Source organism: Aplidium turbinatum, chromosome 6, assembly GCF_918807975.1.
Source record: "Aplidium turbinatum chromosome 6, kaAplTurb1.1, whole genome shotgun sequence".
Lineage (NCBI taxonomy): Eukaryota > Metazoa > Chordata > Ascidiacea > Aplousobranchia > Polyclinidae > Aplidium > Aplidium turbinatum.
Genome location: NC_137477.1, coordinates 29508005 through 29535513, shown reverse-complemented (window position 1 = coordinate 29535513; position 27509 = coordinate 29508005). Strand labels below are relative to the sequence as shown.

The 27509-nt window shown below is 36.0% G+C and overlaps 2 protein-coding genes across 3 annotated transcripts; both read right to left on the bottom strand.

The window, feature by feature from the left end:
• Nucleotides 1-1214: 1214 nt before the first annotated feature.
• LOC145772696 (galectin-5-like) lies at nucleotides 1215-5844 on the bottom strand. Its single transcript, XM_082584569.1, has 4 exons — nucleotides 5748-5844; nucleotides 5543-5625; nucleotides 2282-2444; nucleotides 1215-1836 (listed from the first exon to the last, which is right to left on the bottom strand). The coding sequence occupies exons 1-4, from the start codon at nucleotides 5787-5789 to the stop codon at nucleotides 1687-1689; spliced, it is 438 nt and encodes a 145-aa protein (XP_082440695.1). The 5' UTR covers nucleotides 5790-5844; the 3' UTR covers nucleotides 1215-1686.
• A 1504-nt stretch (nucleotides 5845-7348) lies between these two features.
• LOC145772107 (uncharacterized) lies at nucleotides 7349-26924 on the bottom strand. 2 transcript variants are annotated; one of them, XM_082583942.1, is made up of 11 exons: nucleotides 26612-26924; nucleotides 25402-25539; nucleotides 24334-24525; nucleotides 22245-22463; nucleotides 20840-20967; nucleotides 19207-19631; nucleotides 18125-18253; nucleotides 15281-15336; nucleotides 12492-12689; nucleotides 11254-11420; nucleotides 7349-9763 (listed from the first exon to the last, which is right to left on the bottom strand). In XM_082583942.1, exons 1-11 carry the CDS (start codon nucleotides 26786-26788, stop codon nucleotides 9559-9561), a joined length of 2034 nt encoding a protein of 677 aa, XP_082440068.1. In that variant the 5' UTR covers nucleotides 26789-26924; the 3' UTR covers nucleotides 7349-9558. The 2 variants fall into 2 exon arrangements, with proteins under 2 accessions (XP_082440068.1, XP_082440069.1); XM_082583943.1 differs by lacking the exons at nucleotides 24334-24525; nucleotides 25402-25539.
• Nucleotides 26925-27509: the final 585 nt, after the last annotated feature.

Below are 27509 nucleotides of genomic sequence, written 5' to 3'. Positions count from 1 at the left end.
GTGGATCTTTCGAGTGCGCAGTGCGCACGGTCCAGGCTTAATTATATGCAACTGCTGCAATGTGTTGATGGAATTGTAGGCTAATTAAGCCATTTTAATTAGCTAATAATGTATCTTTGTGTAATACCATTTAGAGGAGACTGGTTAGTTGGAAGGCGGGGTTAGTTGAAAACTCATCATTTTTGTAACTCTCGATAACTTTTTAAAATATTTACTACCACCATGTGATTAGTTTATAAAAACACATAATCCATGTTAGTTTTAATTTGTTAAATCAAGGCAGGGGTCACCAAACTACGGCCCGCGGGCCGGAACCGGCCCGCCACGTGCTGCGGAAATAACAGCTGCATTACAACTGTTAAGGAAAAAAGTTACCAAACTTTTTGTAAAGGATTGACTTTGCTGTTGAGCTTCACGCAACCTGCTAATGATTTTTCCATATTGTTTCTTTTTATGACATCACAAAGTTTGTTGTTCAAAACACCAATGTTTCATCAGTGTAATGTTTTTTCAAGAGCACGATGCCCTGTAGTGTATCACAGCAGAGGATAACTTTTCCAGCAACCTTTCGATTTTCATCACAACTTTGCTATTCCACCGCTGACTTTGTTATTGATTGTGCTCAATTCGAGTCAATGGAGATTCTAAATAGTTGTATATCTTTTCGCAATTTGCATCCAGCCCGCAGCTGTTAATCTAGCAGCAATCCGCCCTCAGTGAAAAAAGTTTGGTGACCCTGAGTCAAGGTATGCCTGTTTGGCTGAAAATTTTGTATTTTATTACTTTTAAAGTAAAATTTCTGGCGTTTTAAAAAACATCTTATGCGTCGATGTCTTTAAAGATGGCAGAAGTTCTTTGGTGTGTGTCGGCTGTAGGTGTTCTACAACACTAAGAAATAAACAAATTTTAGTCAAATGCTTGAATATTTTACGAAAATTGTTTGCCATATGCTAATGGTCTAGTTGGAAAATAGTAATTGGGATTAGTTGGAAAATCAATTATATGTTTGTTTATTTTAAAATTTTATTCAAAGTTGAATTGACTGAATAGCCTACTTGTTTTTGCTATGATAGAGGACACCATAGGTAATAATTTAAGCTGCATCAAGTTGTCAGGTTATGCACCGATCGTTTTCAATTCTACTTTAAAAAAACTTTTTGACTGGTCTCACTCACCCCTAGTGCTGGAAGATTAAGGTACACGAAGTCTTTCAGGATATTGCGTTTAATTGTTTCATGAGTGAATTGGCATAAAACTATCAAAATAATAAATTATAACGTACAACTCGATGCTATAAAAGTTTCAATGCCTAGCCTACCTAAGTAGGCCTACATAAAAAGCTAGGCGAATTTATTATATAGAACACAATTACATGAACAAATGTAACTTAATCGTTTGTAATCAATTATATTATTTCATATATCATCCTATATCGGACCCTGGCGCCAGATTTCTCAGTATCATGCACATCACAGCAGCGCGCCCGGCAAGACTGAACTTGCTCAGACTCAACGGCCAATACCCCTTATAACTCAAGCTTTTCAGTAACCTCCACAGATTAAGAACCACTGCGCTTTGGGATATTGGACATAGACTACAATGAAAACAAATCAGACAAAAAGTTAAAACATCATTGATTGAGAGGCAAAACGAAGTATTGGCACGGCGAGTTACTTCAAATGAGATTTAACGAAAGGTGATGGAAGAAACATTGACCATTCCATCAAACTTGATATGAGTAATTTGATTAAGTGGTCGGTGCCGATGAACGTAGTCGCAAAGATGGACCCCATTCAACATTACTCGGAAGTGTTGTCGAGTCACAAATATTTCCATCTGCAAAAATATTAAATTTCTATGACTTGCAGTTCACTTATTGTATACGTCATATGAGATTGCTGTTTCAAGTGAGGCTGGGATTTGCCACATTTTGTATCTCTTTTCTCAAAGAGATCTTTTTGTTTATTTTTCTATCCAACCTATTATAGTATAGTGATAGCCTATAGTCTATCTGGATTTTAATATTTAATCAGGTCTAGCGGCCTATAGCCTACAGTACTTTGCTGTGGTTGTTTAGTATCAGAACTCATCTCATATTTGAAATGCATTTGAAATAACTTGGATATAATCAACCTTACTGTAGGCCTATTATCAGGTTTTGTTTCGCTCGCCTATGGTATTGATAGCCTGTAGCCTAAACGTTGTAAAGGCTGCATTGTAATTAATTGTTAATCGTGGCAGAAAAATTTTAAAACTTAAGCAAAATCTTAGCTTCTGTCACCTGAAATGGTGCACCAGGAGCGAAAGGAAACGGTCCATTTACATTTCTCTCTTCAGGACCCCATTGACCTCTGAAACACGTGTTTCGGACAAGTGCCCTCATGCCAATACGTGGATTTAAAAAGAAATATATATCATTTCCACTGAGAAATTGAATGCTAAACCTGTGATAAAATCAAAGTTAAAACAACTGCAGTAAAATCAAACAGTTTTGTTTTTTAATTAAAAGTTTACTTCTCTCTTGTTCTGGTAATTTAACCCATTAAACGCCGCACCTATTTCTAGAAGTTAATTTTTTTTCATTTTTTGATATGTTAGTAGCACCCTTCCAGTTTCGACAATTAGTAAAAAAAATTGAATTTTTTTTGTTTGTTTATACAAAATTTGAGGCGTTGCAGAAACGCAACGTCAGCGGTTAAGCGATAAAATTTTTTTAATTGTTTGACTAATAGAGTGTTAAGACTTCTTTCCCTTTGCATCTTCTGCGTCCCTCTTTTGACCGTTTTCTTTTTTCCTTTGAACATATAAAAAGCTAAGACCATATTTTAGTCAACTGCGAAAACATAGTTTTCCATTCACAATTGCAAACAACGAAATCATGTGGCATAAAAAACATACGAGTAATAAAAGTACACAAAAAATGCACTCAATAAATAACACAATGTCCTTGAACACATCTGCTTTGGATTATGGCCTGTTTTTGTGGTACAATTCATTGCAATGCTGATGAAGAGGAGCATCACACATCCCACAAAGAAAACGCGTTTGGCTGTGACACCGTCTGCAACGACGTCTTTTATTGCAGGGAATAGTATTTAGACAGTGGTGCGATGTAGAATTATTTGGTCGGCTATATTCAAGAGCAAAAACGCTTGGGCGGCCAGTGGCAGAGATTGCAAAGCGTTTGGAGTTCAAAAGTTTCACAGTTACTTGTCGTCGAAACTCTAATCCCAGCAATTTCCTTTCCAAATCTTCCAGCTTGTCAGCTTCTTTGCTTACAAGAAAAAATAAGAAAAAAGCCTTTTTCCTACTCCATTTTACTTCCGATAAGCTGCGTTTTTTCTTCGGAACTGGGGTCGTTGGCACATCATCACTTTGTACTAGATTGCAATGAATTTCAATCTCTCCTGCAGTGTCTGGTAGCACTGCTCCACTTTCTGTCAAGTCGTTTTCGTCCATCCCCTCTTCGTCGCTAACTACAGCAGGATCTGGTGGTGCTATGACCATGTCAATTTCATCTTCTTCACAATAATCCATATCTTCGAAAGCGGCTAATGCCTCCTCTACAGTAGAAACTTCTGGCGAGACATTATTTAGTGTAACGTAATGCGTTCGGAAAAAATAGCAGTAGCTCGGCCTGCCTCCTGTAACAATCAGTTACCGTGTGACTTTTTGAGACAGAAAACAATATCCAGCTCTATTTCGGTCAAGCCATTAGTAAGACAACTAAGTATCGTTTAGAGTTGGACAAAATTACTGGTTACTGGCTAGTAATTCTCAAAAATCATTTGCAAATCAGGTCAATTGTCACTTATTTTTTCGTAAATGCTTTCTTAGCAAACAAACAGAAGTTTTCGCCCGTAATCGGCATCTCTTTACGAAACAACGGTGCGTGTCTACTACACTGCATAATGCATAATAAAGTATCGGTTTTACGCTGACATTGCAGAAATGGTACAGCAAAGTTTGCACTAAAATATCTCCGGCTCTTCACACATTTAGAAGATGTGCTTACACTGGTATGTTCTAGCATCACTACACTATACTTTAAGCCAATTTTTGGAATTATTTTATTGAATTAATGCATATTGAAATACGACTAACAAAATGCGCTCGAAATGCGTGAAAAGTGTCGTAAAAAAACGATGATTTTAAGTATACAAAAAAAATTATTTTTTTAAAATAAAGTTTTAAACACTTTATTTAGAGTTCAAATGACAAGAATATTCATTTTTTTAGATAGAAAGTTGCTTTTGAAATGCGTTTATAAAGGCTCAAAGTAAGCGTTGCAGCAACGCAACGTCAGCGGTTAATGGGTTAAAGAAGTTTTTCGAAACATGTGTCTTTAGCCGTTTGTCTTAGTATAGGCTAGGTTACAGATTATGTGTTATGCCAATTCTAAGCTATTAGGCTACTTAAAATTATGCTACTGTTAAAATATATTCAGACTGCGCTTTTTATTGAAAAAAATAGTGAATTGGTTCTCTTTCTGCACTAAGAAATAGCAAGATCAAACTAAGATGGTTGTCCTCTTGAGGTGCACGCTTGAGCAACGCACTACAAAGACAGCTCTCCATCCAGCGGTATTTAATGTTGTATCGAATAGTTTATACAGTAGACAGAAACTATTCAGAAACAATCAGGAACTTCAATCTGTCAACTTCGGTTACTTAATCAGTGGTTCAAAGCTTCTACAAGCAACCAAAACAAAAGTCTAGAGAGATTTTTTCAGTTTGAGAATGAATATTTCCACAAACAATCAATCGATACACAAATGTCAATTTGGTGTTGAAAGAAAGGATGCTATTTTTGTCTTGCAAAAAACATATTTAGTTAAACATTGAATGAGACTGTTCACCAGGCATTTAGTTAAACAACATGGTATACGTTCTTCTGAGGTGAACTAATCACAAGATGCATGAGACGATAATCTGCTTTAATTCCGACGTTTCGTCAATCAGGCACGATTGACTTTTTCAGGGGGCTAGATCAGGTAGTGACTACCTGTCTAGCATGGCAAAACATCAAAACACATGGCAATACGTGATTTACAGCAGCATGGTTCTTTGTTTTGCCATGCTAGACATAGGTAGTCACTATCAGATCTAGCTCCCTGAAAAAGTCACTCGTGTCTGATTGACGAAACGTCCGAATTAAAGCAGATTATTACTGTGAGTTCAGCTTAGTTTGTACCAGAACTTGTATCGTATTATTTAAATATATTTACTTGTTTATTGTTTAAAAATTTTGCTTCACAAACAATTCAAAGCTTGCGGCGATTTGAGTTATATGAACGATCATTGCTCCCTTTTGATTTACAGTATTGGTAATGACTATTTTATTGTAATCACTTGAATAAAACACAGAATTTTGTAAGCTTGAAGTAGCCTAAGTCTCAATAGTTCAAATAAATCTGCTGCAAGAAAAAAGCATAGAAAGTTGATTGATTGGTTGAAGGAATATTCGTTGTCGCAGGCTTGTTGAGAAAAATTAAGGAAGATAATTCAAAGAATTAATAGGTTTCTCACAGCCATAGCACTACCTTCCCATCTGCGGAACGCCTGTGATAGTAACACTGTGATCTCTGATGTTATTGAACGGAATCCTTATGGCGCTGTTCTTCATCTGGTATAAAAGTATAAAATCCATTACCAACTAAAATACAACAAAATCGTGAATAATTGCAGATTTGAAGGGTTTATTTCATTTTTCTTTAGACCTACTGATACATTTCATCATAAACTTACCGGGTTAATAATTGGAGCAGTGCCTCCCATCATATGTGCCATGGTTGTTAAAAAAGTTTTGTTTTCCACTGGCGTACTGCAGTTATTAAAATAACTTATTCCTAAACGTGATTTAAATAAGCATTGTATTAAAGTTGTATATTAGATTATTAAGCTTCAGTTCATCTTTACTTATTTGGTCTTTATTTGATAAATAATTTACTTTAGTTAGTCTCTATTTTTGTCTCCAGCCAGAACCACAGTGTGCTATAAATATTGCTTCTCTGTTTTTGCTGCTGTATTAGACAGAGTTGAAGAGTTTTAAGATGCACGAAATAATTATATAGACTACTTCGGAAATAAAAATCCGCACCGGCAACCACACCACAACGTGAGATTAAAGCTGGACAAAGAACCTAGACAAAGAATAAAGTATAAAGACAGAATCGACAAGGAAATGTTCAGGACATCAAGCAGAAAAATATAGGTGACCGTTTCATGGGTCTTGCCTTCATCATCACCATCAAGAAAGAGTTGTTAAGTTACTGAACTAAATGGCTAAAGACAACAGGCCTAAACGTTGTAAAGGTGTGCTTGCACCAACCTCCCTAACAAAACTATGCTGCGGAAAGTCAAGCATATAGCTTCATAAACTTAATCTAGATGGGCTACTTTTTGAGATGGTTGTTTTTTTATATCCGAAATGAATCGAATGCACATCCATATTCTGATCAGATTCAGCTACCAACGTTTGAGCCCTTTGCTTGTCTGAGTAAACCAAATGTCAGAAAAAAATGAAATTACTACCGGTACGTATTATAGCAGCATTGGCAAACATGTGACGAAAATCTCAAAGCATAATGATATTTTGCAAAGTAAACTTGACATAAGAAAAAAGGAAAGATAAAATTTGTTTCCTTTAAATAACTAGAAAAACAGTCTGTTTTGAAAAGTTTCCTTGCAGGGCTCGATATTTTATAAAATATCCTAGAAGCTGAGTGTCATGTTTTTTCCCAATTTACCATGAAATTTTCCATCTAGCGACATTCATCAACAAATGAACTAATAAATTAAAAAAATAATTTGTTACAAAACAAGCTTTGTGACACGTACTAACGAGCATCATTTTACAAGCAATTTTTAAAATGACGCTAGATGCAAAACACAAAATCCAAACCAAAAGATCCGGTTACTAACTGACAATTTCAAGGTAGAGCTCTAGTCCACGGTTGCCAGGTGGCTTAAAACTCGGAGAAAAAAAAACGAAAAATTGGCTAAGTTTTATATACGGTGTCCGACGACTAGCAAGTCATTTGCACATCTTTTATTTCAAATGTTTAATTAGCCTGCCTGTGGTATCAGTGAATTGCTGGACTATAAATAAAGCTTTTTTGTATTAGTTGTCCTAAAATATCAATACTTCAAACAAAAGCTATCCGAATTCCTCAAAGATTTCTTAGCAACTTTGCTCTAGTGTGCTTCGCATAAAAATGGTCTTAAGGTATATTGTTCTTCTACTAGGCTAGTTGTTCATTTTACTTCCGATCTTTGGAACACACCTGTAAAGGCGTGTACCCTGCTTGACTGCAAGTGCTGCCAATGAACACTTAAAGAAGCAAACACTGTTTGATACAATTACGTTCTATTCCCTTGACATTGTCAGACGTATTTTAATCGTAAACTAACAAATCAAACAAAATATTTACCTTTCATCGACGTGGGTATTCGGTGCCAAGTACCACGTACATTATGATAAGTTAATACAAAGCATTGCATACAGAACACTGATTCTTTATTACTAGTTAATAATTTTTATTCTCCAGTACGTACTGGTAAGGTAGTTTGTACGGCATGCAAACAACCCGACTTGTTGTCAAAGTAATGCAACAGAGAAAAATTACATTAAACAACTACATTACAATTTTTTTCTTATTGAAAATAAAGACAAACATGATTGTAATACTAGTAGTTCTACAACGGAATTCTTTGCCGTCACTACTCTTTGATTTGATGGCAAAAAGTTAAATGCAATATCTTGCTAATGATAAATCGGAAACTTGAAAACTCATGTACGAGCATATTGCACACAGTTGTTCTTAAAAACGATCAGGAAACTTTCGAAAAAAATTTGTCTTTTTTGTCAAAGTGCTGTGATCTCACAACCCGCCTACTTCCAATTACAAATTTTCATAATATCTTTCAACAATTTGTGTTTAGCTTGCCAACAATCTAATTATCTACATTAGCTTGGTCCAACTACTTTTGACTTTTGACTTACTTACTTTTCACTTTATAAAAACGTGACAACTTGCGGCCATTTCCAATAAAACGATAGTGAGTGCGTAATCGAAATTGTTAAACAATAGCAAATAGAAATTTATTGCTAGAATCTACATCAATTTCAATGTTAGTGGTAGCAAGTCGGAGACTATCCTCCAGTGTTTCGTCTATCATTCGATTTCTGCTTTTAGACTTGACTTGCTTCATTCTAGAAAATGTACCCTCACACATGTAGGCTATGTGCTTCTAAACATTGAGTGCATTTTTAATGCAAAATTTTTCAGTTTGGGAAATCTATCCTTGCAGACTAATTTCCAAAAGCACTCTGAGGTTTCATTTTTCCTTGACAGCAAGAATTGGTTGCTCTGAAGCTCGCAGAGTTCGAGCTGAAGTTCTGGTAGCTGTGTTTCCACATTAACATCCATAGGATTGTTATACAAATGGAGATTAGGTTTTAATCTGTCAAAATCTTTAAATCTATTCTCAAATTCACAAGATAAATCCTTAATATCTTTCACAAAACGGAAGCATTCCACTTGCATTCCATCTCAGTTGTACTGACGAGACCTGATATAGGTTGAAACAGTATGGGCCATGCTGTCTACAACTTTGAATTACATTTTTGACACTTTTAATCCAAATGCTGTACTTGTTGTAATTGAAATTACTCTCTGTAACATAAATACAAATAAATCAATACTGTGAAAGCTCGCGGGCAGCATGCGGCCCGCGGGCCTGTAGTTGGACCACGCTGATCTACATTATTGGTACTAGAAAAAAAAATTGTTAAGTCCAATTTACTAATTAAATTCGTTAAATTCAAGTAACGATTACCGCATAAAACCAAGACTGTTTGCTGCATTTTAAGCTTAGATAAAAATAAACTGTTTTGTATTGGAGATCATTGCCACAAACAGAAGATTCTGTTGCCATATCCTCTGCAGGCTTTTCATTTATACAATCAAAGTTTTTTTTAACAAGGTATCAATGTAAAATGGCTTCAATTTTTTTGAAGATTTTTAAGATGAAAAAAGGAAGACGTATGTTCTGACATGCACGTATCAAACTTAACATGTATCAAACTTACGTGGGACAGTACTTGATATAACTCTCCAAAATCAACTTAAATTTTACAACATTGTTGGAAAGTCTTCAATAAACCAAATTAACATAATAATACATTAATTATATATGTCATACATTTATTTTGAACATTGCATTTCCAGGCAATGTATCTTTTGATCCGTAATTGAGCTTATTTCTTGCACCAGATTTACTTGGCGTGTAGTTGTTCTCTAATACGTTAAATTGCTTACCCCATTTTCTGCATATTAACATAATATATCTGAATACCGCTAGTCACCACTTACTAAAAATGTTAAATGGTTATTGAAAAGAAACAAAACTGGTAATGCAATATTGACATCAATGCAGATTGGCTGCAAAATGAACCCATAGCTTTTAGCAACAACCTACTGTAGCCTATGTTTTGGTCTCATTTAGTTTCAGCAAATTTACAGTTTTATTTCCTCTAGAAACTTCTTGCTGATTTTTATAAATTCCTGTTTGATTTTTCACAGTTGTTTGGCAAAAACACATCATCTAATGAATAGTTTGATTTTGCTTCATGTTCTGTGGGACTTGTTATTCCTTGCTTTGCGGTGATGTTCTTTTTCTTGGTTCTGAAGACCCTTCTATTGGTGACAGTGTTCGTCTTCCGGAAACAAGGAGTCTCCCAACACTTTATTTTCATTTTTCTAAGACCACATACATAATTAGTTACATAAAAGTTTATCATATAGTGTATTCAGTAGGCTACTTGCTAAAAAAGAAAATACAGCATTAGTCTACTGCAACTGTTCCAAACCACTTTATCAATTACGTCGAATCTTTGGACAGAACTCTTGGTTCACACAGGTTTAAAATGTTTATTCTTTACCTCCTTACGTTCTGTTTCGAACATTGGACTGTCACATCAAAAAATAAAGAGCCCAAAATGTAGATACCAAACTCATGTTCAGCAAACAAACGTTTCGAAAACTATCTACTGTCTTCATCTTCAGTGATATGAAGACACTGAAGATGAATAACACTGAAGATGAAGACAGTATAGTTTTCGAAACGTTTGTTTGCTGAACATGAGTTTGGTATCTACATTTTGTGCTCTTTATTTTTTGATTAGATTAACCAGGCGTTCCAACCATTTTGCTCCTAAGGATTGTCACATCTTTCTTAGTTTGATCAGTAGCTAATCACAGTATGATAAAGATTGTCTCATACTAGGTTCTTGTGTCGGGTGTGAAAAGTTAAGGTTCTCATTATACTACTAAACCTTTGGCACTAATGAGAATAGGGTGGACAGTTCTTTTCTCTCTGTCGCCTTTCCTTCAGCAACTATGCCCAACCAATTTACTACACCCTGGGTGAGGTGAGCGGTGTTTGCCGACAACCAGCTTAATTGAAAAGTCAACGGCCTATCCACTGAGCCATCCCACCGAATTTAATTAAACGAAACAAAATGTTCCAAAACTACCAACCCTAATAAACCTGCTGCTTCAAAAATCGCAAATGAAAAAATAACCATCTGATTAGGATATGTTGGCTACGCACAGTAGCAAAATCGAGAAAAAACATGCAATTTTGTCTCTTTTTGCAAAATTTCTTGCTTGCTTCGCTCAATCTCATTTTACAAATGTTAGCCTACCAGCGGCATTCGGGCAGTGGGCAAGCAGGGTTTCTACAATGGATTTAGAAGTAGAAGTGTTTGAAAGTAATTTTTAGAAAGTAAGTAATTTTTAGTGAGTAATACTTTAGAAAGTAATTTTTAGAAAGTAAATTTAGAAAAAAATTCTGTAAAAAGTAGAAAGTCCCCCTCAAAAACTAAGAAAATAATGCAATACTTCGTATTAAACACATTGCTGATTCAACTAATAAACAACAAAATTGACCCATTTCAGTGCCTTGATTGGTTATTCGTGGTAGTTTCGCATAGCCTACTTGTAGAGGCTCTTGACGCAGGGGTTACCGAGATTGGCAGTGTGAAGTTTTCCGATTGTTAAGGTGTTGTTGCCGGGGAATTATTCAATTCATTGAATGGAGAGCAGTCGTGAAATGAGTTGCTCAAGCGCACACCCAGAGAGTCGAAGTTGCGCTGCGTGGTCTTGAGCCGGGCGCGTAACCACTGAGCTAAGGGGGCGGACAATTGACAACTGTTGACAACTGACGATATTGAAACTGATTTTTGTACCTTAGCAGTTTGATGCAATGCCTTTTGTAATGTGGGTTCAGGAAGACATAGACAATTGGATTGAACAGAGGAGAGAGAAGTGGTCCAAACAATGTGGCTATTTCAACACCGGAAGGAATGCGCACAGTTGAGTAGTCGCCTGGTATCAATTGAACCATTTTTCGAATCTGAATAAAATTCATGCTTTTTTGCTAGCAGCATTTCTTTTACATAGCTGGGATGTGTAAGAAGTAAAATTAGAACTAATAATAATAGCAATAAGAGTTCTTTTGCCCATTGGCAGTATAAATCAACCGTGTTATAAGAAATATCATGGTGATAATTTTACCGTTAACCCTTAGAAGGTTGGGCTCCTGGAGTCTTGCTCAGTTTACGGGGGAGCTATCGATTTTTCTTATGCTTTAGAAGTGATATCTCCGTTATTTTTTAAGGCACGGTTTCAAAATTTGGGATTCACTTTGTAAAATTATTCACGTTGAGCATATCCCAAAATTAAAACTATGTGAATTTTAGAACTGCTCATATACGTTGAAATATTGAGGTGACTTATGATTGTAATTGTAGCGTGAGTTTACACAATATTGTTTGGTAGAGTAGGCTAATGAAGAACATGCATTGCAATGTTGTGATTAAATTTTTTTTACATAATTTTACATACAGCCAATTCCCTTCACGCTGTGAAACAGTTAGGATTAACGAGACATGGGCCAAATTAATTACTTTCATCCAGCTGGTGGGAAAATTTTGAACAATAAAATATGAAATATTTCAGAGGATGTGCTGAGAAATGTCTTATATCTCTCAATTTATAACCTTTATTCGCTCAAAATTTCAGCTCAATAGAGGTGAATAAAAGCTAGAAAAAGTCAAGGAATCTCGTAGTCGCAGCCTCAGTGGTTTTAGAGATACAACTGTTGATACAAAAAGTTGAATTGACAGCCCCGCCCCAACCTTCAAAGGGTTAAACCGATTTGGAAACAATGTTTCTGTAATGATGTTAAGACAGTGCAAATAATAGCCTACTGCTGCGTTACGAGAGGCAGCTGAAAATAAGTGATAAAATTTATGTGAAACACTTTTGAAAATTGTTCCATGAGTTTAGTATGTCGAATGTATGTATAATGCTTTTACAATTAGCTTTGGCAGAAATTCATCGCTGTCAATTTCACAACTAAGCGTAACTTTTAACGAAGGATATATTTTCTAGTACGTTCACCTGCATACCGTGTTTTACTTACTAAAAATGGAAAATACAAAATGATGAAGACCAAACATATCGTTGTTGTCATTTTTGTAATCTTGCTAACGTTCTTGCGGACTCTTCGACTTCTTCGTTTTGTTTTCTTAAATGATGAAGTTCCTTTAGGTGACGCAAAAGTGAACGAGAAATAGGATGAAGTTGAAGAGTTAGTATTTTTGCGTCTTGGTGTATCAGTCTGAAAAATGTACTTGAAGTTACTAGAGCTGCACTAATATGTTTTAATAAAATTAAGAATTCAAGTGAATTCCATCTGAGTTAAAAGAACAATTTTAAACCAGATAAAAATAACAATCAAAAAGGGTTGCAATTGGTGCTTATCCTTTGATTGGACACCTGGCAGGCTAAGCCTGATCACAAAAGTACTGAAATATTTGTTATGAATAATAATATAAACCGTTTGAGATAACAAAAGAGCAGTATATGTGGACATTGTTTTTTTGTCGGCCTGCTTTAAGTTATAAGCAAAGGCGACACTTATTTTAGGTTAAAGTGAACGATAAGACATTACCGCAGAGTCACTGACGCACCGGTGGCTCCCTTAGGCTAAAAAAATAACGCTAATGAAATTCTTATTGTTTCACTGTCCGAACAGAAAGCGCAAAATAATTGTAAGTTGTTGGGCAAAACGTCAACTAAACAAGTACGTATAGCTGCACTGTTGGCTTCAACCAATACTTTTATTGTTAATTGTGTGATATGATAAACTCCTGTAAGTAGCCTCACACACTTCTTTTTACGTAAACACATTGTTGAAAATCCACCATTGAAGCAAAATACTAACAAGCGAGAGTGAAAAAGTGTCATTATAGTCTATAATGGAAGTCTGACGTTGCAAAAGTGTGACGTTTCGCAAAATAACTTGACCTCATTTAAACAGATAATTTGTAAAGACATTTTCTACATGTCACTTGATGGCCTACTACGTCCATGGTACGTTTGTCTATCATGCCATCTGCCTCGGACAAAGTCTTTATTAAAACAAAAACGCTGCGGCTTCATCAACGAAACCGTGACTTATTGCTTATGTTTGTTTCTGCGTGGACGTCGTTATAATAGCATCAATAGATGTCATTATAACGACGCCCACGGTTTCTGGGAGGAGCCAATGGTCGACTTTTTATCAACACCAGTGGTTTTTAACCTTTTTTCTGACACGCTTTCCTTCAGCATGGATCACATGCTTTGCGCTTTCCCTCATAACTTTGAACAAGTGTAACACCAAAAGTAATTTGTTTATATTATATTGATCATAGTTGCCTACGTGCTAGTAAGAAATTGTAGTTGAAATTGCTTTTCAGCAACTACATAATTATTATTAATTTGAGGTTTAACTCCAGAAATTGCGCAACAATTCACTGCATACTGCAAAAATTTTAAATATTGTTGAAGATCTCGCGCCCCACATGTGAAATGGTTGACGCCCTATGGTTAAGAACCATTGATCTATACCAGAGCTACTCAACTAATGTTAGTAAAGGTCCATTTTGACAAGTTGAATATTTTTGCGGTGCGGTATATGCAACCACGAAAATTAAACAACCAGTTAGTAGCCTACGAGCACCGAAACACTTTTCAGGTAGTATGTAACACGGCTTGGATTTTTGTCTGACACAAACAAAGAAATAAAAAAGGAAAAAATGTATTGTGTTTCTTTGTAGTGTAGCTGTGTGGATCGCACATCAGAGAAGACGACAAAGCGCTGGGGGGTCTGGGGGCGAAGCCCCCAGCCCCTTGAATAATCACAAAAAAAAAAATCTTTTCCCCAATGGGAATCTGTTTAAAGGGGCCCTAAAATGTGACAATGAGGTTATTCTTCCAGAAGCCCGAGGTTCACCTTCAACACCCAGAAGGTCCGGATTCGGACCGCGGTCCGCCAGTTGAGTAGCCCTGATCTACACCCACAATGTCGATATTTTTTTAGCGAGCTACATAAATAAGCTATTGAAGAGTAACCAGTCTTTGGTCTCTTTATCCTCCTTTTTAAATGTCTCATTTAAAACTCCATAAAGATAAATTTATCCTTTATAAGCTTTTTTCAACCAATATTTGGGTATTTTTTTATTTAATTTATTTTTGCTTCATTAGTCGATAAAGTAGCAAAATTCATAGGACTGTAATAAACTACCTCCGTTTCTAATCCCAAAACTGCGCTGAATTAGATTACCTCAACACACTTCTGGTGTTGGAGCTTAGCCTATAGCCTACTTATTGCACGAAAAACTCAACATAAAATTTGTAACAACAGACGCTTGTCACCCATCAGAAGCACACTGCTGGATAGGTTATCTTAAGTAATGCCAAGGTTTATTTGTGAAAGGTCACATGTTATTCCAATGGTGAGTACATTCATCCTTGTGCTTATGTAGGCTATAGAAGTTGGAGCCCAATGCATGTCGGTGAGGCTACTACAGCAGGAGGTCTACCGCTGTATAAGCCCTCTGAGTTGCGCATATAAAAAGCTGAGTGATTACACAAAAGGAAACAAATGAAGAGTTGGGGCTTGCGATAAGATGTTTGAGTTAAACAGTCAGAAGGTTAAGATTTGACAACATGTTTTTTTAGGTCATGAGGAATAGATAAAGCAGCAGAAAACTTCAAGCTATAGCAGCACCGGTTGGTGACCTGCCATTTTTAATAATGGTTGCGTAATATTTTCTGCAGAGATATGTTCAAAAATGTTCCTTGAAAGCGTAGCCTAAGTGCAGCCTACTGTACATGAGATTTAGTGATTGTGCAAATGATTTCAACATGCTCTACGTAGCCTACCTCATCACTGGAGCCTGTGTAATTTGTAGACTGGTTGTCCACCTCGGTTGGCTTTCCTAAACATAATTTTTTTCATTGAATTGTTTTTACCAATTGAAGCAAACTAGAAGTAAATTCTAACTATCAAAACCATTCAATACAAACTTTTTGGTTGCTTTATAAGAAACCACAGACTGGAATATCTTTCATTCAGCCTTCTGATAAAATTGATGGCAAGCGTAAGAACACTCAAACAAGCATGAAGTTATTTAAAATAATTCAATGACAAGGCAAAACGTATTATTATTAAATCAAACAAAAAACTTAGACCGGCTTATACATTCATATTCAGGGCCGTTGAAAGAATAATTTAGGCCGAAACTATAATGAGAGCTCAAGGCGTCAAAATAATCGCCCTCTAAAAGAAGACACACGTGGAAAAAAGAAATTATGGACTAGGCTACCATATATACTGTAGAAGAAAATACTAACTTAGTAAAATTATCGAAAAAAGGATTTAGTTTTTCCCCAAAAGTAGTAGTAGTGTCTGAATAAAAATCAACTTGATGCAAATACACTTTAGTAAAATAGTATGCGGTATTTTTCCTTCAAGTTTCCGTTCCTTTGAAAAGGTTTCGGGACTCCTATCATTCCAGACGCGGATCCATCACTCCCTCCTGAACCCCTGTTAACGCCATTGTTCATGTGAGGTTACCAATGCTAACCCAGGATGTTGGTTACTAGAGCAGGGGTGGGGAACCTGCGGCCCGCGGGCCAAATGCGGCCCGCGTGACTGTTCCATGTGGCCCGCGTCAATATTTCTTTACCCAAAATATATTGAAACAACAGCTCAAAAAAGAGTAGGCTAGGCTCTGCATTCTCGGTATATTGCGAATGGCTTTCTATGACTAGTTAATCCATCATAGAAGGCAATTTGTAACAACAATGTGACCAGTTATTGTTAATCGGTCAGTTATGCCATTCGTGAAAAGTGTTTTGCAGAGTAGCCTACTTCTCAAATTAGCAAAATTTTACGTTGTATAATGGCTTCTGCAAAGAAAAGAAAGATTAGTGATGAAGGCAGAATGTTCCAGAAAGATTGGACAAACTTGTACTTTGTTGAAGTAGCCTAAGTGGCAAACCTGTGTGCATTGTTTGTGGTAAATCTGTAGCAGCAAAGAAAAAATCACATTTAGAGCGTCATTATGACTCCTGCTATTTGAAACAGCTAACAGGGCAGGCGAGGCAGGATAAGATTAGTGTCCTTAGAAGAGAGTTACAAGCGCAGCAAAGCACTTTGTCAAGGTAGGCTACTGCAAACAGGGTGAAGATATTGTCAGAACGAGTTATGAAGTTACCATACTGAACTGATAACAAAGAAGCTGAAACCACATGCAGATGGAGAATTCGTGAAAGAATGCATTGTCACCGTTGTCAAGCTACTAGCTAAAATTTCGAAATTTTTAGTGGCCCGCCTTTGTTTTTTCTCATTTTATGTGGCCCGCAATACTAAAAAGGTTCCCCACCCCTGTACTAGAGGATGTTGGCACGCCGCACTTTCGTATTATCAAATCTGGTCTGCCTGGGAAAAAGTTTGGACATCCCTGGCGTAAGGCCATCAATACTATGTCCTGGCAAGAGAATCAAAGAACAAGACTGTAGCATGCAGTATTCATCCATTGAAGAAAAAATTGAACTGCTGCTTGACGATGAATTTAATAAGTATTGAAGTAAATATGCAAACTCTTGCCCAAACAAGCCTCTTCAAGAAGAAATCATTTTGCAAATGTTTCATAATTTTTCACTTAATTTTTTTTTATACTAAAGTGGCTATTGTACTAGCTTACTAAAATTAGTTTTCAATTATTTGATAATAATTTGTCCATTGACGAACATAGTTGACACTGAATTCTATTTAACTCTAAATTGCAGAAGCGTTTAAATTTCACCAAAAATTTACTGCAATAGCGTATTTATAGGCTATTTAAAATAAAATGATATATCAACAATAAAGGTTGAGGCTTAAATTTTTAATGCCTTTTTTATTTTAAATTATTTTGTTTATTGGACAATTTACATCTGAATAAATAAATTATAGTGCTGTTAAAACTTAAAAGTACAGACGTATTAACTCAACATATAAAGCTTGGGCGTATAAAGCTTCCCTTTTTTCAACCTAGCACAGTCCAGGAGGTTCAAATAATTTCTATTATGACAAAAGTTCAAGCATTCTGAAGGAAGCCACTGCATCTTTAAATATTTTGTGATGTCGAGCGTAAAATAAAACAAATAAAATATCATAAAACTCAGACTCTCGATCAAAAGTGACATCGGAAAGTGGCACAAGACACATCACGGGGTTGTTTGATACTCTTGTGACGCATTCCGCTTCACTTACAACAAAGTTGTAAATTCTACCACTTCTATCTTTTTCTAGACATCTGCTATGTTTGGAATTAAAAGAATAAGTTAGACTGTGTATGTTAGTATTGTTATTGTGACTGATTTTTTTTTATTATAATTTGTGATCAATCTTTAGACCAAGTCTGTTGGAAAAAGTTTGTTTCTATGAAAATGGATAAACGTCTGGTAAACATCTGCTAAACAAGAACTGAAATATTTTAGTGAGGTATATACAACACATCACACAAAAAACAGTCAGCTGTTAGCAGCCACGTCCATTCTTTAACTTTTACCTTTTTGGGTGCTTTTTATGCGGAGTGAAAAACATTATAAATTTATTCAAAATTACTAAAAATATCTTTCTTGAAAAGGAAAGTCGAAGTAAAAGCAAAGAAATCACTGACGTGAAATGGCTCTTGATAAACGTGTAAAAGTAACAACACGAGAAAGAACGACTCTTACCGATCGGGTAGTCGAGAACTCGTCGTAACAAGGTAGGTGTCTGTTGCTTTGGAAACTGGAATAATTTGCCTTGATGACTGTTGAGAATATTGTCAGCGCTTGAACTCCGGTGAAGAGACCATGATTTGACTAAAGTTTAAGACAAACATAAAGTGAATATCACATTAAATGTAGCATATATTTCGGTCTTTTCAGAAAAAATGGTAGGCTATATTGGCCTAAGTGTATTTGCCACAAACTATTGCTTTAGTGTGAAGAATTTCGGCGGTCGATAACTCAAGTGGCAAGAATACGGTGCGATACTGATGAGCCCAGCCTCATGGGCGAAACACGTGTCTATCGCTGTCTATTCGATGCTACAATCGGCTGCCAAAATAACTTATTGCTTTAGTGTTAGTTTTCTGAATAAAGTTTTTATGCTGCACCGTTAACCTTGTTAGCCTTCGTCGTTAGCCTATTTTTTACCAGGGGATATCACACCTTATAGGACGGATGGACCCCTACCCTCAATTTTTTGTGGATGGGGGCAGGGGAGGCAATGGTGCCCTTTTAAGGTCATTTTGCAATACGATATAACAATTTCAGCTATTCGCTTTTAGCCTAATTATAATCTTTCATTTCTGCCTCAAAATAATATTCGCGACACAAAATTCTGTATCACTGTAGGTTACATCATTATAACATAGCATTATGCCCTTCCGAGCCATTGTTCTTTGTATACCGTACACTTGTGTCATTACTCGATAATGAGCTGATAGATGAGCATTATCGATGTATCTTATCTTAAAACTAAAAACAAAATTGGCCTTTCAGCAACAAAAGTGCCATTTTTTCATAATCCTGACCCCCCCCCCCCCCCAGTTAAAAATCGTTCCGGCGCCCCTGATCAAAACTAGCATTATTATTATACAGTGTGCTCATGAGACTGTATAAAAATGTCATAATTCAGTTTTTAAAAAAAGTAATATTTTTTGCGGAAAGGTAGCCTTTGTTTTAAGTTTTTTCATATTAAATAACCTCCATTCAATAATTGTTTAGCATAGTTTAAGTTATACAATAGCAACATTTTACGACCTTCCTACCTTGCTTGTGAATTTGCTTGTTTTGCGTTCCATCGTCAGAAAATAAAATCAAAGGGGATGGAGGTTGTGTTGTTGGACTGTTGAATTCATAAGATGGTGTGTGAGGTGAGAAACTTGCAGAAGTGCAAGGATATATTAGAGATTTCGGGCGTATATTTTGTAATCTTGTGTTAACTCTATTAGATGGCGTGTAAGAGGGTGTGGTAGATAGTTTTGAAAAGGAAGATTGCCTACGTGGAACAAAGAGTTCTGATTCTTCACTAGTACCATTCGGCTTCTTAATGGAACTATTAGTAAACGTTCTTAGTTGCAATGACGGAGGAACTCGTTTTCCCACGCGCTTGCTCAAATGTGAAGTTGTGCCTGTTGAAGTGCCATTCGAAGCAGGTGGAATGTCAACAATATCATCAGCGCTTTTGTGCAACCTCATAAAAGAAAGTATGGTCTAATTTAGCTATAAAAACAAACTTAGGCAAATGTTAACTTGTGTGTTTTAAATTTAAACTAAGGCAATAATTAAAAAATGACATTTACAGTAATAAAAACAACTTTTAGGAAGAAGTCTCATATAGCTTTGCTGGTAAAGAAGTCCAGATAGAAACACACGGATCAAAAACGTTTAATAAAATTATATTTATATCTTCAATAGCCTACTGTTTGTATGCGCAATATGTCTTATAAATTTGTTAAGTATGTTTGCATAGCATTCAAGATTAAAGCAACAACAAAATTAACGTCATCGTTTTTAAAGCTGATCACATCAAATTACAAATTATCAAACTATTGTTTCATTAAACATTGGTGTTCTACGTTAAAAAAAATATATAACGTCTGATTGTGTTACTTGAATTAGATGTTTATAAACCGATTCTATGATTGAAAAACTAAACTTTGAAAGTCTACCGGATGAACTCATACAGCAAAGAAAGAACAAACTATAGTAAAGCACTAAAAAATTTAAAGCTCTAAAAAGGCTATATCACGCAAAATAAATTCTAATCGGACGTTTTCAAAAAGTAGCTGATCGTATCGAATTGTACAATTATATCAACCAATAATAACTGGAAAACAAAGACTTTCAAATTCAAACTAAGAAATTGTGAGGCTAACTACTATTCGCGCCATGAAGCAACCGTACTCGAATGAGATTCATTGCAGTCATTTGATTTGGATCAAGCAACGATCAGTTTTTAAACTTGCCATACAATAAAGGCAGGTTTTTCCTGCTTTTGTGTCACCAATGTTCTAATGATAAACTAAAACTAGACTAGAGTTTTATTTCCTTTAATTAAGTTTAGTAATTACGTTGAATGTATTGCCTAAATAAGGCAGATAACGGCAGGGTAATCTGCTTCAAAAGGCACGTTTGTACATTTTTATGCTTTGACTATTTGTTTTCGTTTAGTAAATAATTTAAAATACCACTAAAGTCTAAATTATTTAGTCTAATGATGGAAAATAACAATTGGATCTCCAACATAATTGTATAAGCGTTGATAGATTGATGAGCTCGTCTTCATTGTTGCCATTATAAGTTTTTAGCATTGTCTACGATGTCGCCATCAATGTCGTTTTACATCATATTTACTTGATCAGTTTAGAAAACTAGCTAAATATAATTTGTCGAATTTACTTTTTCATTTGGACGCACTGCTCGGTTTCTTTTTTCTTTACCGGTACTTCTTTTGTTTTCTTCGTGTTCTTTTTGTCTTTAAGCCCCAATCGCTTCATCCGTTCTATCTGTCTCTTTTGCATCCTCATCTGTGAGTCCCCAGTGAGGATTGTACAAAATTAATCGAGCCACTCACAAGAAAAGGCTTTGCGGTTAATCAATTAAAGCAATATTGATATTTTATTGCAAGTAGAATATTAAACTGTAGTGTGACGCATGATAAAGCTCCGGTTCAAATCTTCCCTCGGTTACTCCGCACTGTTTATTCAAGATGAAAAAGGGACCTAAACAAAGCAACTAGGCAACTTTGACAAAAAAATTGTGGTGAAAAAGGATGTGCATAGTGTTTGATTCTAGAATTAGATGTTCAGGGAGTTCAATATACTGTAGCTCACTTCCTATCAGTTTTGGCTCGGTAGCAGTGGTTCACTTATATAAAATTCAATGAAACTTGTTTTCAAATCTAGCAGAAAGGTTGTTTTTAATTAGCACTAGCGCCTTGACGACAGTATTTGTGGTTTTGCAAGCTATATGTGACCGATACGGACACCGACGATATGCTTGAAGTTGTCATGGGCTCTGTAAAGTTCTATTTTTTCTGATCCAGCTTGTTTTTAATGGGTAACTTTATACACTGAAGTTTTGTTCCTCAAATGTATTGTGGCTTATATTTTACAAACGATTTGTAGAACACTTGATACAAAATACACTACTTCTTTTTTTCCAAAGACAACTTGTGGGGCACTTATGCTTTGACTACAAAAACCTCTGAATCACAGTTGCGACTTGCAATTTAAAGTTTGTGAATGTTACTAAAATGGTCTTGCTGAAAACTATCAGACCTTCATTAATACGTAAAACTAATCGCATGTGATCAAAAGATGCGACTGTGACAATGCTACTCAATACAAGATTTAGACTAATCTAATCAAGTAAGCTATAGCCTACTATTCCTATATGCTACCAGCAACCAATCTTTTGGCTTAAAATAAACCATAAAAATTGAAAAGGTTAAGAGAAACGGATTAATCTTGAAACAACGTTTAGTACAGCGAAAATACAGCACCGTTATATGTTAATGGGTGTCATGCTAAGGTTGTATCCCGCTTTTGGTTGTAGTGCTTTTGTGGTTCCGCATCACCCAAAGAAAACAAAATTAAATTAAAACAAGGACGTGAAATTTAAATGAATGGGGACTGAAGTTCAAACTTTGTTCAGAAAAATCACAGACCTTTAAAACTATTGATCTCTCCACAATTTTTCAGCACTAGCCTAACAATGCTTCACCTTCTCGAAAGTAAATAGTTACAACGCCAAAGCTGTTATGAAGCTTATCCGCCCCACAGCTTTTTGAATAACAACTTACTTTAAAAAGTATAGCTATGTTAGCTACAATCAATATGATCATAAAGAAAAACGTTGTAGAAGCGAGGACCAAATCGAATGTTCTGTTGGTAACTCCCCATTCAAAAGAACACACCCCAAGCCATGGCACTGCAACATAGGCTCCAAAGTGGGTGAAGCATGGCAGCAGCAAATACACTCCATAAAAACCAAGGAGAGATATCAGCGAGATGTATTTTACCTGAATAAAAATAAAGTTAGTTTACCCACCAATTTTAATTCCCTCAATATTCCATCGCCTCATTCCATAAAGACAAAGCAAGATGACAGTGAACATTGAACAAACTATCAGGCTACGATCCAACATTGAACACATATCGCAAAACCAAGGAGGCTACTGGACCAGGAGCAGCAGACAAACTTATTGTAAACAAAAATTGTGTTCCAATGTTTCAAGTCCCAATATACAGTCGGTTGACTCAGTCCTCACACGTTCGCTAGAAGCGGGCATAATTGTCAAAGAGAATAAAGTGAATTAATAAAATAAGCTGTTGTTCCAAGGTTAGTAGATTTCAAAACCAGCTAAGGCAGTGGTTCCCAACCTTTTTGTTCTCTCGGACCCCTTTAGACAAATTATTAATTCTGCGGACCCCTACCTAAATTTTGCCTGAAACTCAATTAACATACTATTGACTATTGTAATAATTATGCTACTCAACTACTGTACTGTGTCATATTGCATTGCCGATTGCCGCTATGACTCCTGCGGCAAATATCAGGTTAAACAGTTGCTCAAATAAGAAAATAAATGAATTGTTCAAGAAATGTCAACAGTATTTGAATATGAAGGTGACCCAAAATGCCATGCCGAAACTGTTTCAACGTAAGCAAATTTAATGAGAAGGCTGTTGTTGCCTTTTCTGAACTAAACGACTGAACTGTAGTTGAGTTTTTGGCATTGCAGCACGCATGTCATCTTCAACGTCCAGGCGATTTCGATGTTTAGTTTTTATTGTAACATGAATGAATTGTTCAAGAAATGTCAGCAGTATTTGAATATTAATGTGACTCAAAGTGCCATGCCGAAACTGTTTCAACGTAAGCAAATTTAATGATCGAGGGCTACTGTTGCCTTTCCTGAACTAAACGACTGAACTGTAGTTGAGTTTTTGACATTGCAGCACGCATGTCATCTTCAACGTCCAGGCGATTTCGATGTTTAGTTTTTATTATAACATGAGCTGAGAATCCTGCCTCGTAAAGGTAAGTGGTTATGAATGGTAACAAAGCAATAATCGCTTGCTTTACCAAGAATGGGTAGGTCAAAATTCATCAAGGTAATCACGACCCCAAATGCTTTCTCACGGACCCCCAAAGGGTCCGCGGACCCCACGTTGGAAACCACTGATCTAAGGCTACAGATTGGAAATTAAGTTTTAATAAAACTTTGAATGCCCAAAGCTGGTTTTAGCCTTCACACCATCGAAAGAACTCGCTTCATAATCATGTCATCATGATTTGTTTAAACCTTAAGCATGGCCACCTGGAGATGCGGCCTGATTTGTCACATCTTGCAGATTTTGATTACAGCTACTGCTAGTGCTTGACTGACATTTTTTGAGATGTTTTTACTTTTTGCGGTTTCCTAATGACATAAAACTTTTTTGTTGCCTTGGGGAAGCAGTAGCAAATGAGAAAAAGTAAGTTGAAAAACGCAAAATCAGACTGTTATTGAAAATTAACAGTCTGACTAAAATCTTCAAAATCAAACTTTCTTTGTTTTTCAACATGTGAAGATGTTAAAAACTATTGTGTCATCTGGGGAAAAGAATAAAGAAAGCGTAAAAATCTAATTTTTAGAAAAATTTATTTAAACGTTTGCCCAAAGTTAGAAAAACCTGGAAATTTCTGCAAAATGTGACAAATCAGGCCGTATTTTTAGGTGGCCATGCCTTAAGTTATATGGCACCCTTGATGTACCGGTAACCCTATATAAACTAGTTTATAAAGTTCAGCTCAAAATTTTTCTTCATGTTTTTGCAACGTTGGCAGTCTTGGTGGAATGTTTTGTCTAAAAAATTGTACAAATTGACAACTTTTACATAGCTTACCTCAGTTCTAGGGCTGGCTTTATATTGCACGTGAAAGTATACTGCAGCTGCACGATCAACTGCCATCACTATAGCCACCAAGGGTGAAAACAAAGTTACCGTCGTGAAAAGATAGCCCGTGGTGTCGCAAATAACAGTGCTGGGATTGCAGTCACGTGGGATCAAAATTGGAAACATAAATAAAATTGTGCACTGCAAAAAAAAAAGCTGTTGCACGGACCAAATGATTTATAACCAGAACTCCAACAAAAAACTCATTCTATAAGTAATAGCCTACTTGAAGAGTTTTAAGTCACACAACTTACAAACTTTTATCGTTTGGTTTAACAGCACGAGCTCACTTTTTCATATTATTATTTTGTAAATTTCAACACTTAAATGTTGTTATAAGTTAAACCAAAGTTATGTTATACAAAAATACCATAATAAAAAGTAAGCTATGTATAAAAATACTAGGCTATATATAAACATTTCATTAAAATAACCGGTAGGCTATTTAAGTGGGATATTAGAAGTTCAAACATTTCTGCACACACCTCTATCATCTGCTTTTGTATTCATATAGTCCGCCCATGCGCCCCGTTAGCTTAGTTGGGTAGCGCGTGACTTCGTAAATGAAGAAGCTTCAAGATCAAGCAGCGCTGATTCGACTCTCGTTGTATGCGCTTGAGCAACGCACGTAAAGGACTGCTCTCCGTTCAGTGGCACCTAGTGGATGGAATAATTCCCGGGCAACAATACTTTAAAAATCGTAAACTTCACTCTGTCAATCTTGGTGACCGGGTCTGCATCATTGGTTCAAAGCCTCTACAAGTAGCCTATATGCGTAACTGTCAGGATTAAGATATCAAAAAAGCTTTTCCAGTCTGAGAATAAAGATTCAATCCATCAATACACCATTCTCTTTTATGACATAATCTAACATTTTTATCCTTTTTCCTTTTTTTTTTACGTTCCGTAGGCTACAACCTGTGATTACTTCTTTCAGTAAACCTCTATGCGAAGAGTGTGTCCTATATCATTCAATCATTCACATCATTTGGGGTTATTTGACATTGATCACTGTACCTGCCAAATGTCGAGTATGTTCAATATTCTAACGCAACAAAACAAGAAAGAGACATGTCTTCCTTTGACTTGAATTGGTACACCAAATACAACAACTGAAGCAAAAATGTTGAAGAAAAGTGTCGCTAATGTTAGAATCTGAAAATGTAAACAGTTTTGTATTAGAAAGAAGTTATTGATTTGGGATCTATCTTCAGTAAGTCACATCTTCAGTAAGTGTGAAGCAGCAGTTAGAAAATTTGAAAAAAGTAACGCTTTTCAAAAATATTGGCTATGAGTTTTATTTCAGTCATAACCAGGTTAAAAGCTGGTCTAGGTTTTAATTTGATTTGCGTGATTTATATTATTACACTTGAAATGTGTGAAACGTTCTTTCATAGTCACTGCAGAATGTTGAGTCTTGTAAGTTAACCCAGTGATTCTCAAATTTTTTTTGACATTCCTCTTAAACAATGTTAAACACTATCGATTCTTCTCCAACAAACATCGCAAAAAATCACAAATTAATCTTTTTTTATCCAACAAAACTGCCAAACTGGCAACCTTGGTTGTGATAAATAAATATTAAATAAATAAATATTGCTGCAACAAAACAATTTGCTGCGTTTTGTTTTGATATGATGGTCAGAAATAAAAAAACAACTGAACTGAGAAGCGCTTGAGAGAGATTTTAAAAGGGGCGTCAATACTAAGAACCTCTGGTTATTGCGAGCTGTGGACATTCCGGACTAAACTAACATCGTTGTGTAGGTTTTTGTGACTTGAATTAACAAATAATAGAATCGTCAGTTTTTTTACTCACAGCTTTTCTTTCCTGGAACACTAATACCGTTCAGGAATCAAAAAATCCTGTAGTGAGCCAAGTGGTTCCCTAAAGAGAACCACTTGGGCTAACCTACAACACCACCTTAGCCTAAAAACTTATATTAAGCTTGATATAGGCTTAACAGTTTATTTTTGCATCGATTGGTTTACATTCAAAACAATAATCAGGCCTATAATCATCTACTACAACATTTCTGGAATTCAGATTGAAGTGTGGTCCGAGTTTTCCAAAATATAGGCCTAATACAATACAATTTGCTGTTTTAAACCATTGCTATTATTGAATGAAGATGGCTACTCATAAAAATCTAGTTTCAACTGAAATGCTTAGATTAAACTTTCAAAGTGCTATTGTAGCTCACAATTTTTTCGACGACGAGTTTACCTGCAATACAATTCTTGAAGGCATGCTCCAAACATCGCAATTGTATCCATCGTGTCTTTGTATATCTGTTGTGATGTTGTAACTCACTGTTGAAGCGCTTGATTCATTTCCACTAAAATCTCCTTCAAAGCCTACGGTAAGCCAGGCATTTGACTGAGGAATTATAGCAGTATTCATGTTTTAAGCTGTGTGCAGTGGGACCGGAAGACCTCTTCACGGCTTTTCGAACTCTATGAGCATGGACATATTGCTTTGATATTTCTCTCTCTAACTACACCCAGGTGAAAATATGTTATAAATCCTGCATCATTCTTCAAACTGCAAGCAAAAACACGTTAAACTGTAGGCCTACTGGGAATAGTAACCTGCACAATAATTCCTTGAATAATTCAAGGGCGCGGGAAGTAGGGGTGCTCAAGGGGCTGCAGCCCCCCCTAGAGAAAATTCAGCCCCCCCTGGAATTTTTAATAATTGCTTCAGCCCCCCCTAGAAAATTCTGACAATTTAAGGTAGGCCTACATAACATAATTTCAGAAATTTTTTTGAACACTAATTGCTACGATGAATCGAGTTCCTGTTACGTGTCGCGCTCATCAATTGCAAGAGTCGTCAATCACAGGGAGCTATACCTCTTAGTGGCGGTGCTAGCCACCTTCCCTACTAACACGGCGGTACATCGTTTATTGGACATCATTCTGCACTATTTAGCCTACGTTTCATGCGTAGGCTACTTCTGGACATTACAATAATACATGATAATGCTTGTCAAGTCTGACCGACATGCCAGAAGATACCGTAGTGCAGTGGTCTCCAACCTTTTTAAGAAGCGACCCCAATTTAAGCGAAAACGAAATCAGCATTTACATGCGACCCCATTTTGTCTTCCAATACGGAAAAA

Excerpts from the sequence above, each read along its gene's own strand:
- LOC145772696 (XM_082584569.1), bottom strand. The coding sequence starts at position 5,789 with ATGGCACATATGATGGGAGGCACTGCTCCAATTATTAACCCG. Across the intron at positions 2,445-5,542 it reads GGCGTTCCGCAGATGGGAAG|GTTTAGCATTCAATTTCTCA; the intron begins GTAGTGCTATGG and ends ATTTTATCACAG. Across the intron at positions 1,837-2,281 it reads CTCCTGGTGCACCATTTCAG|ATGGAAATATTTGTGACTCG; the intron begins GTGACAGAAGCT and ends ATATTTTTGCAG.
- LOC145772107 (XM_082583942.1), bottom strand. The coding sequence starts at position 26,788 with ATGAATACTGCTATAATTCCTCAGTCAAATGCCTGGCTTACCGTAGGC. Across the intron at positions 12,690-15,280 it reads ACACAGGCTCCAGTGATGAG|ACTGATACACCAAGACGCAA; the intron begins GTAGGCTACGTA and ends TACATTTTTCAG. Across the intron at positions 9,764-11,253 it reads CATTGCATCAAACTGCTAAG|AAAAATGAAAATAAAGTGTT; the intron begins GTACAAAAATCA and ends ATGTGGTCTTAG.